A 14,032-nucleotide genomic window follows, 5' to 3' on the forward strand; every position below is an offset into this window, starting at 1 on the left:
CCGTAACTATGCTTACAAAATCTCTTCACAGCAGCATCTAGATTGTATTTGGTTGAATAACTGGGAAAAGATGTGTGTATACCAGGGGGTGGGGCTCTTGGAGGCCACCTTAGATTTTCACCTAATACACTTATTTCCCCCAGTTCTTATATTTTTAACAGCTTTGAGGTACAGTTTACATACCTTAAAAATTACATATTTCAAGTGGACAATTCAATGGTTTTTAGTATATCTACAGGTATGCAACCATCGCAATCTAATTTTAGAACATTTCCATCACCCTATTAAGAAAATCATATGCACTTAGTCAATCCCAATTTTCATACCTAGCCCTAGACAACCACTAATCTACTTTCCTTTTTTTTTTTTTTTTTTTTTTTTTTGAGACAGGGCATCACTATGTTGCTCAGGTTGGACTCAAACTCATAGGCTAGGTGATTCTTCTGCCTCAGCCTTCCAAGTGGCAAGTAGTTGGGACATAAGCATGTGCTACTGTGCCCAGCTATGCCAATCTACTTCCTATCTCTATAGGATTGCCTTTTATGTACATTTCATCTAAATGGAATCACACAATATATGATCTTTTGCATCTGACTTCTTTTACTTAGCTTGTTTTTGAGATTCATCCATGTAGCAGGTCTAAGTACTTCCTTCCTTTTTACTGGCAGATAGTATTCTATCATATGAGTGTCAGGAGTTCCCAAGATCGCCCCCAGGTTTGGTGATGTGCTAAGAGGACTCACAAGTCTCAACATATGCTCACATTCAAAGCTAAGATTTCCTACAGCAAAAGGATAAAGCAAAATCAGCAAAGGGAAAGGATGCATAGGGCAAAGGCCAGAAGAAACCAGGAACAAGCTTCCAAGAGTCCGCTCCCAGTGGAGTCACAAAGGATATGCCTCCAGCAGTGAACTGTGACAATACATGTAAAATGTCTACCTGGGAAGTTCATGAAAGACTCATCACCTAAGGTTTTGTTGAGGGCTGGTCACACACACACTTTCTGCCTAGCATATACCAAGACTCTTAAAGGAAAGCAGGTGTTCTGCATGGACCACATTGTATAAACAGCTTAGGCACAGTGAGCCACTATTGGTTAAGGAATGGTGGAAACCCTCCCAAAATCCAAGTTCCCAGATGTCAGCCAGATGCTTGTGACTGTTATAAGCAGTCCTTTCTTAAGAATAGCAGTGTCGGGTGTGCTGTTAGCTACTTTCTGCACAGTATGGATATACTGTATTTTGTTTATCTGTTCACCAACTGACAGACAGTTGGGTTGTTTCTAACTCTTGGCTACTGTAACTAATATTGTTATGAACATTTACATACAAGTCTGTGTTGATACATGTTTTCATTTCTCCTGGGTAGGTAGCTAGGAGTAGAATTTCTGGGTCGCCTTTAATATTTTGAGAAACTGTTAAATGTTTTCCAAAGTATCTTCACTATTTTACCTTCTTACTAGCAATGTATAAGGGTTTCAATGTTTCCACATCCTTACCAACACTTGTCACTGTCTGTCTTTTTTAGCATGGCCATTCTAGTGGGTATGAAGTAGACGCTCATTGTGGTTTTGCTTTGCACTTCCCTAATAACTAATGGTATCGAACATCGTCTTCTTAATCGACAAATAATAATTGTATATGTTTATGGGGTACAATGTAATGTTTTGCTATATATTTATATTGTGGGGTGATTAAATCAAGTTAATTAACACATCTATCACCTCACATACTTATCAATTTTTGTGATGGGAGGTGCTGAGCATCTTTTCATGTGCTTGTTGGTCATTCACATATCTTCTTCCTGGAAATGTCTTTTCAAATCCTTTGCCCATTTTTTTTCTTTGAGACAGGGTCTTGCTCTGTCACCTAGGCTGGAACAATCATCGCCCACTACAGCCTCAAACTTCTGGGCTCAAGCTATCCTTCCACCTCAGCCTTCCAAGTAGCTAGGACTACAGGTGCATGTCACCACGCCCAGCCCTTTTGCCCATTTTTAAATTGGGCTGTCTTTTAATTATTAAATTGTAATAATTTGTTACATATTCTGGATGTAAAATCCATATCAAACACATGATTTGCAAATATTTTCTTCTAGTCTATGAGTTGTCTTTTCACTTTCTGATGGTATGTTTTGAACTGTAAAGGTTTTAAATTTTGATTTAGTCCAATGTATTAGTTTTTCTCATTTTTGCTTTTGGTGTCATATTTAGTGTATCACTGCTTAACCCAAGATCATGAAGATGTTTTCCTTGTTTTCTTCTAACAGTTTTACAGTTTTAACTTACATTTAGCTCTATGATCCATTTTGAATTAATTTTTGTGTAGGTGTAAGGTAGAGACCTGTATTATTTTGAAGCAAATCCTAGACATCATTTCATTCACTTATGAATATTTCACTATACAGCTCTAAAAAATAAGAACTCTTTTTAAACAAAAAATTAATTTAACAAAAATTTAACAATAATTCTTTAACTCATATGTCTAGCAAGTGTTCAAATTTCAAATTGTTTTATTAATGTTAAAAATTTGAATCAGGATTCAATAAAGGCCACACATCATAATTGGTTAATAAGTCTCTTAAATCTTTAAAAATTCATCTTTTTCTTGATATTAATTTGTTGAGGAATAAATATTTTATATAAATTCTTTTTTATTCTTGAAAAAATTATCATTGAAAAAATTTTTCATTTTCATCCAAATTTTATGATGTGATAGAGAGCTAAAGAATAAACTAAAGAGAACTAAAGGGATTTATTTTAAAGAGTTTGTTGAAAGAAACAAGCTAATACTTGGGAAACACTGTCATATAACACATGCCTAGCTACAAATTCTGCTATAAGTGGATGACTCAGGAAGTTACAGATGGCGCACACACTGATACTGCACACAACATTCCAAAAGGACTTGCTAATTCAGCTTCCCAGCAGTCCTAATAGACTCACTGTGGAGATGGCTTTCAGTTGATACGTTTGGGATTTACCCTACAGAGCAACTGCTGATAGAACAGGTTGCTGTGTGATTGTGTTCTGTTGTGTCCAAATGTAACTACTAAGGGTACTGAATATCCTGCTTTCCTTTTTTCTTCTTGTATGGCAAGCAGCAAATATTGCTTCTCATCGTGCTCATGTGACCAAATTTATTTTCTTTTTAGATAGTGTTTACTGAGGAATAAATTGCATGCAGTGGAATTCACCCTTTTAAGTGTATAGTTTGAAGAATTCTGACAAATATGTACAATTGTATACCCACCAACCCACATGGGATATGCAACATTTCCATCATTCTGAAAAGTTATTTGTGTCCACTGTTTAAAATGTATTTATAAAAAATTTACATCCTGATATTCTTTGTTTTTTTTATTATTTGTTTTTAATCACACAGGCATAATCATTATTGTTTTATACATTTAACATTTTTAATGTTTACGATTCTAAAGTAACCTATATATTGCATTTGTAAAAGAATCAGTCACGGATTAAAAATATAGAAAGGAGATAATTATAATTTAAAATTTTTATACTAAATTCTAGATAAAGCAAAGATGTAAATATAAACAATAAAAGTACCCCCCCAAAACCAGGGGTAAATATTTTCAATAACCTTGTAGTGAAGAAAAGGCTTTAAACATGAAAACTCAGAAAGCATAAAGAATAATTCACTTAAACCCAACTTGATGAATATTAGCATTTATGGTAAAAAAACAATAACAACAACATAACATTTATAACCAACAAAAGGCTCATATCCACAATATATAAAGAACTCCCACAAATAAATAAAATAGAAAAATATACAACAGACTCGAGCAGGAACTTCACAAAGTTGTATATCCAAACGAGTAACAACAACAACAAACATATGAAAAGATCTCCAACTTAATTAGCAGTCAGGGAATACCAGTTAAAGCCACACTTAAATACCACTATACACTCAACATAAAAGGTGAAGTTGGTAAGACTGACAGTACCAAGTATTGAAAACCAAGATGGAGGAACTAAAATCTCACATACAACTGAGGAAAGCTTAAATTAGTATAATTACCTTGGAAGACCAAAGTAGAACCTGCCCTTTGATTCAGTAATTCTGCTCTTACCACAATCAGAAATGTGTAATAAGCACACTGAGACATATACCAAAATGTTTATAGCAGCAATATTCATAATAGACAAAAACTGACAACACAATCGTCCATCAGTAGAATGGATAAATTGCAGTATGTTTATTAATGAAATACTATAAACAGCAGAGTGAACAAACAACTGCTACGTGTAACAAAATGAATGAATCTTATAAGACTGAGCAGGAGAAGCAAACCATAGAAGGCATACTGCATATAGTCAAACGCAGAAACTGCATTCAGTCAGGACAGTAGTTACTCTGAAGGACGAGGAAGGATGTAGAGATAGAAAGAAGGAACACAGGGGACTTCTGAGAGGCTGGGAATTTCTTGTGGTGAGTGGTATACACTTACGAGTTGTGCACTTTTGGTAGATATGCTTGGGCTTTGACAAAAATTCCTAGCATGGTAGAAAATGAGGCTGTTCATCACTTTTATGTGTTTATCTTAAAGACTTTTTTCTCAGTGTTTTTTTTTTTCTCATGTTCCACCCTGAGATGAGATCAGTACAGTTAAAGCATGATCGGAAATGGTCATCTGAAACCACAGCTTACCTAATTTACATTGTTCCTTCTCCTTCACTTGTAGTTCATCAGTGAGCCTTTGAATCTCTTCATGAGCCACCCCTAACTTCTTTGCTACTTGTTCCATTCCTCTTCCTAGGCAGTTTTGTGATGTTTTGTCTTTTTCCAGGTCTTCATTATGATACTGAAATAAAACTTCTATTAGTAATAAAACAAAGAGCAAATGTACTCTCATGACATTTTGCTATTTTCTATTAATGTTTAAAAGCCAATAAATTAGCAAACAATATCTATGTGTATTTCTTTGTGTGTGTGAGTGTGTGTGTATGTGTGTGTGTCTGTGTATTTCCTTTCTTAGGTTGAACCAAATAAAACTGGTGATATTTGATTGCTTTTACTTATAAATATTTGGTTTCATGTGGTTCAACCTAACATCCAAGAGATATGAGCGTATTGTTATATTTCTTTGCAGTATTTTTTATTTATATACATTTTTACATAGTCATAATACCAACACATGTACAATTTCTGTCTGGCTTTTTAAATTTAACATTATACAGGAACACTTCTCTGTAAATTGCTGTACAGATTTTGTAATGTAATGATTTTTTTTTTTTTTTTGAGATGGAGTCTCACCTGGTCCCCCAGGCTAGAGGGCAATGGCACAGTCTCTAATGGCACAACTGCAACCTCCGCCTCCCAGGTTCAAGCGATTCTCCTGCCTCAGACTCCCAAGTAGCTGGGATTATAGGCACGCACCACCACGACTGGCTCATTTTTTGTATCTTTAGTAGAGACGGGATGTCACCATGTTGGCCAAGCTGATCTCGAACTCCTGACCTCGTGATCCACCCACCTTGGCCTTCCAAAGTGCTGGGATTACAGGCATAAGCCACCGCACCCAGCTTGTAATGATAATTTTTAAAGGCTGTACTGTGTTCCAGCATGGCTATAACATTATTTCTGTACTCACTTAAAAATTTGGATAGCTTCTGATTTTTGCTATTGAAAATAATACTGTGATGTACAGTTTAATCTTGGGTTACCTCCCATACTTAAATTCACAGTGTACACTTTATTCACCAGACTTACCTTTTAATAACATTTCCCTAGATCAAAAACATTAAATTCCATGAGCAGAACTGAATATATTTAAAATAATGTGCTATATATTCTAAAGAACTCCTTAAAAGGGGAACTACAAACATATTTGTAAATAAAAAATATGTATAGTCCCAAGGTGATTTTTTTTTTTTTTTTTTGAGACAGGGTTTTGCTCTGTCGCCCAGGCTGGAGTGCAATGACATAATCTCGGCTCACTGCAACCTACGCCTCCCAGATTCAAGTGATTCTCCTGCCTCAGTCTCCCTAGTAGCTGGGATTACAGGTGTGCACCACGATGCCTGGCTAATTTTTGTATTTTTTAGTAGAGACAGGGTTTCACCATGTTGGCCAGGCAGGTCTTGAACTCCTGACCTCAGGCGATCTGTCTGCCTTGGCCTCCCAAAGTGCTGGGATTACAGGTATGAGCCACTGCACCTGGCCTAGTCCCATGGTGATTTTTAAAAGGATATAACATAGATTGTTTAAATTTTGATACATTCAATAAAAAATCAGCTATCATGTCAAATGAGTGATTTTTTCCTCCTCAAATTTTTGTGATGTGTTCAAAATACTTTTATGCATAATTTGATAATTCTTACAGCATGACTCTTTTTTTTTTTTTTTTAAGAGATGAGGTCATGCTCTGTCACCCAGGCTAGAGTGCAGTGGCGCAACCATAGCTCACTGCAGACTCCAACTCCTGGGCTCAAGCAATCCTCCCACCTCAGCCTCCCATGTAACTGGAACTACACCACACCCAGCTAAATTTTTTGTATTTTTCATAGAAACTGAGTCTCACTATGTTACCCAGGCTGGTCTTGAACTCCTGGCCTCAGGTCATCCTCCAGTTTTGGTCTCCCAAAGTGCTGGGATTATAGGCATGAGCCACCACATCTGGCCATGAATCTATACATTATCATACATTCAAACAAAATACTTCTAAGGTAAAAGCTGATTTGTAATTAGCCACAATTATTAAGTAAAGGATTATAATTTCTTTTTTACCTCACTCAGTTTTTTTAGACTGTTACACAGGTTCTTGATGTTCTCTTTGTAGAGACCGGTGGATTTGTTCCAATTTCTTCTTAACAAAATTCAATATATAAATGAAACGTACATAAATCAGTCTTCATGAACAAAAATGTCATTTTGCCTGGGTGTGGTGGCTCACCTGTAATTCCAGCATTTTGGGAGGACAAGACAGGAGGATTACTTGAGCCCAGGAGGTTGAGGCTGCAGTGAACGGAGATCATGCTACTGCACTCCAGCACTCCAACCTGGACAAGAAAAAGAAAGAGAAAATGTTTAAATCTTCAACTAAAGTATAAAAATGAATGATAAATTTTAGCAAGATTGCTAGATATAAGGTCAATATATAAAAATAATTATAATTTAAAATACCAGTAACATATTAGTAGAAAATTAATTTTTTAAAAAAGATAGCATTTATTATTAATAGCATCTAAAAATATGAAGCACCTAGGAATAAATCTAACAAAAATGTGCAAGATCTTTGTGGGGAAAATTATAAAAATTTACCTATATACATTAGAAAATGAATAGATATTTCATAATTACAGATCATATCTATCAAACAATTTGAGTTAATTTTTATATATGGTGTGAGATAAATTTATTGCAAGGTCTAAAATTTCATATATTGCCTTGACATCTTTCAGCCTCACAGAAGCCCCAAAAAAGCCTAGCCATCAGTTACTCGGCTCGCACCAGAGATGTCCCCCATCCAGAGAGAAAGAGTCCCCATCTGGCCAGTTCCTCTATCAGCCGGAGCAGCTGTACTCCACCCAGTCCTTAAACTAATGAGTTTCACTTCCCTGCCAGCCCACGGAATTTTCCAGACAAGCCAATCACATCTTCCCATGGGAACCAGGAGGCACCTCATCTTCTTGTTACTACAAAGCCTGCCTCCCATACTCCCTATGAGTTCATTCTATTCTTGAGAGTAACCCCTTGTGGCCCTGCATAGCATAGCATATCTATCCTCTTCCCATGGGCTGAGTGTATCTGACTAATAAGCTGCTATCAATCTCATCTCTCTCCTGTGTCAGGTGTCATGTATTTGGCCATCTTGTGGTATTTAGAGCAGGCATTCCTCACCAGTGGGGAACAGAACTTCGATCAGGATTTGGGAGGCTTTTTTTTTTTTTAGCATATGTCTATATCTAATTGTTCCAGCATCATTTGTTGAAAAGGTTATCCTTTTCTCATTGAATTACCTTGTCACCTTTGTTGAAAATCTGTTGATGGTGTACTTGTGGGCTTATTTCTGGACTCTCTATTGAGAGTTCCATTGATCTATAGATCTACCTGAATGCCAAGAATGCATTTTCTTTTTTTGAGATGGAGTCTCACTCTTTCGCCCAGGCTGGAGTGCAATGGTGCAACCTCGGCTCACTGCAACCTCCACCTCCCATGTTCAAGCGATTCTCCTGACTCAGCCTCCTGAATAGCTAGGATTACAGGCACCCACAACCACGCCCGGCTAATTTTTGTACTTTTAGTAGAGATGGGGTTTCACCATGTTGGCCAGGCTAGTCTTGAACTCTTGACCTCCGGTGATCTGCCCAACTCAGCCTCCCAAAGTGCTGAGATTACAGGTGCAAAACATCGCATCCAGCCCAAGAGTATATTTTCTTGATTGCTACAGCTTTATGGTTAAGTCTTGAAATCAGGAAGTGTTAGTGCTCCAACTTTGTTCTTTTTCAGTTTTTTGACTAGTCTAGGACCTTGCATGTCCACATCAACTTTAGAATCAGTTTGTCAGTTTCTACAAATAAAAAAAGTGACTTTGCTGATTATTTTATGCTCAGGCTCTTTACAACATTAGCTAAAACAAAATATTAGCTTTAACCAAATTAGGAATGCAACACAAATGTTACAGGCTATATTTTATCATAAAATGGGTATCGGGGGGGGGGGGCGCAGTTTGGTTTTTGTTTTGTTTTATTCTGTTGTTTGAGACAGGATCTCACTCCGTTCCCCAGGCTGGAGTGCAGTGATGCAATCAAGGCTCACCACAGCCTCGACCTCCCAGGCTCAGGTGATCCTCCCACCTCTGCCTCCCGAGTAACTGAGACTACAAGTGCATGCCACCATGCCTGGCTAATTTTTGTATTTTTTGTAGAGATGGGGTTTCGCCACTTTGTCCTGGCTGGTCTCAAATTCCTATGCTCTAGCAATCTACCTGCCTTGGCCTCACAAAGTGCTGGGATTACAGGCGTGAGTCACCATGCACGGCCAGAGAATCTGTGTTAATTCTTTCTGGCCATTATTGGAAAACTATGATCCAAAAGTGATTGAGTAGTTGGTATTAGAGTCATCCAAGATTTCACCCACCATTCTCAATTTGTTTGATATATTCCTTTTCATTAATAAATCAGTTCATCTTCCCTTCACCATTTACACTCTGAGCCTTGTTTTCGTTCTCATTCTTTGATTATTACTGCAAAACTACCCCTAAGTTTCCCACTTCCAATCTGGTCCCTATGTAATCCATCCCTCTACTGTTGCTAGAGTAATTTTTCTAAAACATGAATCAGATCATGTTAGCTGCCCTCTTAAAATTATTTAGTGATTCTCCAGATATTTTATAACAAAGTCAATAATTCATATGTTCAAAAATATTTGTATGCTTTTAGCATAGTCCAGGAACATCAAGCATAGTCCAGGTGTCAAATCCAAATGCCTTAGTTTAGCATACGGTTTCACCATGACGTGGTTCCTGAAAATATCTCCAGCCACATTTCTTCTTAGCATTCACTCACGTGAACCACTATGTATTATCAACTCTGTTCCCTTTGCCAGGAATGCCTTTCCCAGCTTCTTAATCTAGCTAGCACCTTTCAAAACACAACTCAATGCAATCTCCTTTGGAAGCCTTTTCTGGTCACCCTACCCATCCTGTCTTTCTCATCACCTCCCCTGAATTTTCCTAGTATTCTGTGCCTTCCCTTAGCATAGGACTATCCACACTGAACTACAACCACTGGCTTATCTCTTTCCTTCACAGTTTACAGATTTATTGCAAGTCCAGATCAAGTCTAATTTGAAGAATGTGGGATGAATAGGATTGATTTACAAACTGAGGCTTACTGGCAGTCCAAATCATTAACATGCTAGGGAAAACTGTATATGAACTTTTGCATTATAATGACATCATTCTCCTATTTATCAATCATCATGAGCTAATTTATATTGCAAAAACACGTGGCCTGTAATCCCAGCACTTTGGGAGGCTGAGGCGAGCGGATCACGAGGTCAAGAGATCAAGATCATCCTGGCCAAAATGGTGAAACCCCGTCTTTACTAAAAATACAAAAATTAGCCAGGCATGGTGGCGTGCATCTGTAGTCCCAGCTACTAGGGAGGCTGAGGCAGGAGAATCCCTTGAAGCTGGGAGGCAGAGGTTGCAGTGAGCCGAGATCACGCCACTGCACTCCAGCCTGGGTGAAAGAGTGAGACTCTATCTCAAAAAAACAAAACAAAGAAAAACACATGTTGGCAGTAGGACATACAATATCTTCTGTTTCTTGCAGTGTGGCAGATTAGAGCCCTTGAACAACCTTCCTACTGAGAATTACCAGAAATGCCGGAAGAAATTTTCCAGAAGCTTTGTAGAGGGGAAAAAAAAAAAGCCAGAATTAAAGAAAACTCTTAAAATGCAACCATTATACAAACAAAAATAGAATATTAACTTTAAATCATCAGAAGAAAATTCAGTCTACCCAGTAGAAAGCAAGAAAGGAAAAAATGAGGGTACAGTACAGTAATATGTCCTATAATTAACTCAATTTTCTCTGCACCTGGGCAAAAAAAAAAAAAAAAAAAAAAAAAAACTTCCATCAACTAACTCTTGTAAAAGAAATTTCTAAAAGGAAAAAAGGAAAATGATCCTGAATGGAATATCTGAGATGCAAGGAAAAATGCTGAGTACAGAAAATAATAAATGTGTGGTAAATATAATCACTGACCATATATAATAATAAGTATAATAACAGCACCTAATTTTTTTATCTTTTTTTTTTTTTTGAGAAGGAGTTTCACTCCTTTTGCCCAGGCTGGAGTGCAATGGCACAATCTCCGCTCACCACAACCTCTGCCTCCCAGGTTCAAGCAATTCTCCTGCCTCAGTCTCCCAAGTAGCTGAGATTACAGGCATGAACCACCACATCCGGCTAATTTTGTATTTTTAGTAGAGACAGGGTTTCTCCATGTTGGTCAAGCTGGTCTCGAACTCCCTACCTCAGGTGATCCGCCCGCCTCAGTCTCCCAAAGTGCTGGCCTAATAGCACCTAAGTGTGTAGCTACACAAATATAGAATATTCTAAAAGGATTCTATCTGTATTTTCCTTTGCAGCTTTGAAGTACTTAATATTTTCTAAGTCCTTAATATGCTAGTGAAGGAGTTAAAAATACACCACTCTGGTGTGTTGACTATTTTGAGTTAAACACACTTGAAAAACAGCAGGTGCAAGATCATTCTGATCTTCCTTCTATTTCTTAAAAGCAGGAGATGAAATTCCCATGTTGAAAGATGCCCTCCCTTTGCTAGAAGGAAAGCAACACTCTTCTGATTAAGGATGGGAAGTTGAGGCCAAGAGAATTCTGTACAGACCTTGTTAAAGTACCTCTTATCTTTTCAGCCTTTCCATATATTTAGTTGCTTTTCACAGCTTACTATTGTCTGTCCAATTCAGTATATGAGAGATTGATTCTAAGTGCTTCTTTGGGTCTTCATCTCCATTTATTTCCAATTTAAATAAACGTGTATGCTTTTCTCCTGTTAATCTGTTTTATATCAACTTAATTCTCAGGCTCAGCTGGGAAAAAAAAAAAAAACCTAAAGAGGAAGAGGTAAAGTTTTGCCTCCCCTAAACGGCGTACTTTACAAGCCAGGTACTGTGAGAGACACAAATCACTAAAACTAGGACATGATCTCTACTCCAGAGGAGCTGATACTGATTATAATATAGTGTGGTAAGTGCTGTAACAGACACTGAAAGAAAATACCCTGCACTCTCATACACATTTCAGACTATTTCAGAATACATACTTTTTTAAAAGACAGGCAGAAAATACACCTAAAACATTAGAAGTATTATACTTTTCTTGGGGTAGAAGATATAATTTTTCCCTTCTTTATAAGAGCATACATTTCTCAAATTTTCTATAATGTCATATGTTAATTCTAGAATTAGGGAATAAGTTTTAAAATGACATGCCCACAAAAGGAAAAACAACTCTGTTTGAGTTGGAGCTCTTTAAACTCATGTCTAAGCTGTTCATTTTCCTTTTCATCATAACCATGAAAAAATGCTTCTCTTCCCTCTGTTAGGTTACAAATACAGTTTGCATAATTTTCCACCTAAAAAAACCACATTTTCTTACTTTTAGTCCATGGCTCATATTTTAATCCATATTAAAGGTCCGGGAAGTGAAAGAGCAATTAAGAGATCACCATTCTATCATGACTATAATCTGAGAAATCAACAGAAAACTCAGCTTTCCTCAAGTGTTGGCATCTGGCTCTAAACTCCCTTCCAGCTGTCTTACATTATCATACACTATGTTTCCCATAGGTATGATGACATGTAACCACAAATTTCTAGGACAGTCCCAATCTCTAATATTTTTTTCTATCAACATACCAGGTTTTAAATCAAGTTTCCCTCTCTGTGGTTTAGGAAATATGGTCATGATATCCATGAACAGAAAAAAATCTACATAATAATTAGGTTTATACTGCTATGCTGAAACTGATGGCTAAGATGATTAAATGTTAATAGGAGATTACATTTAAAAATTGTTGTGTATTCTTTGAAAAGCTTGCAGTTAATATAACGGCTTCACAAAAAGCTACTTTTATGTGCATAATAACAGGTAGAAAGCTAATATGCTCCAGGCACTATATTAAGTACATCAAATATTTAATTGTCTCCACAACCACATGGGACTATTATTCTCCCACTTTGGAGGTGAAGAAGCAGGCTTAGAGAGGCTAAGAGACTTGCCTTGTCACATAGGGAATAAGGGGAGGAGCTAGAATTCATACTCTGATGGGTAGAAACCAGAGACTGAGTTCTTAGTATGCCAAAGTGCTTAGAAGTAGACTACCAAAATAACTGAATTGCATTTTGGTGAATTCTTTGGAAGCCTATAGGAAAACACCTCAAAATATGTACAGAAAGATGAATAGTATAGAAGGAACGTAGGAATCACAGTTCAACTTTATCACTTCCTGGCAAGCTTTTGTTTCCTCTTTAAAATGGCAGGAACAATATCCATTTCTAATGATAATAGCTATCATTTATTGAACACTTGCTAGGTGCCAAGTACATGGGTAATTTATACACACTAACCTGTATAAATCTCACAAATCCCTTTGAAGATGCTATTAACATCTCTATCTTACAGACAGAAATTTCAAGCTCAAAGCAGTTGAGTAACTTGCCCAGGGTTAAACAGAAAGATAATGCTAAAGGCAACTTTTCACCCCCATCTACCTAATGTTAAAGTTCACACTCTATGATGCTATACTGTTTTTCATTCTAAAGGAGCTGCATTCTTCTTTAGAATTTGGAGATTGGATTGTCCTTTAAGAATTAAATTTAAAAATGTTACCTGTGTGAAGCTGAGATGTGAAAACATAGCAGAGTGATTCCCAGGCAACCTGAGATAATTCATTAGTTCATTTAAAGAAAGTATGTAGAAAGTATGTTGATGAGTATTGGAAACATCCAAGAGAGTAACAATAGGGTCAAAAAAAAAAATAGCTTTATCTACTCCTCTAAGCACTAGGTGCCTGGTCCTAGGATATGAGGTCCAGAAATGAGGGTAGATATAGATAGCCCTACTGTGGAAACCTGGCTATCTCAGCCAATGCTATAAAAAGTTAGAATCATTTGTTCACCAAGTAAACATCTAATTAAAATTTGGCTTCCCACATAATGTGCCTGTAAGAGAATACATCAGCCACCAAAAATACATGTTTAGTTCCTCTGGCAATTATATTTCTTATTGTCAATTAAAAAGGAGGTGTCTCATCTCTATGACTTTGGTTAATACAAGCCCACCTTTGAGAAGCAGATCCACTGATACTATGCCGACATTAATTTCCAAGCCTTCAAAGAAAAGAGTCACCTAGAAGGTCAGCTCCTGAGAGAAGGATGACTTTACCAAGATAATAAAAGCTACCTGGAGCAGTCCTGTTTAGATGTTCAGCCAGTCATCACTGGGCAACATCCTATACATGGAGTCTTAATGGA

The 14,032-nt window shown here is 37.0% G+C and overlaps 1 protein-coding gene across 4 annotated transcripts in view; it reads right to left on the reverse strand.

The window, feature by feature from the left end:
- Nucleotides 1-7,010, reverse strand: part of CCDC30 (coiled-coil domain containing 30) — a 173,329-nt gene extending 166,319 nt beyond the window's left edge. For all 4 annotated transcript variants that reach the window (XM_054682065.2, XM_054682059.2, XM_054682052.2 and 1 more), the window contains exons 1-2: nucleotides 6,919-7,010; nucleotides 4,674-4,827 (exon numbers count right to left, since the gene is read on the reverse strand). In XM_054682065.2, the coding sequence (XP_054538040.1) occupies nucleotides 4,674-4,827; nucleotides 6,919-6,933 (169 nt within the window). In that variant the 5' untranslated portion in view covers nucleotides 6,934-7,010. The remainder of the gene's footprint in view (nucleotides 1-4,673; nucleotides 4,828-6,918) is intronic.
- Between the last annotated feature and the right edge of the window lie 7,022 nt (nucleotides 7,011-14,032).

Source organism: Pan troglodytes, chromosome 1 (genome assembly GCF_028858775.2).
Source record: "Pan troglodytes isolate AG18354 chromosome 1, NHGRI_mPanTro3-v2.0_pri, whole genome shotgun sequence".
Classification (NCBI taxonomy): Eukaryota; Metazoa; Chordata; class Mammalia; order Primates; family Hominidae; genus Pan; species Pan troglodytes.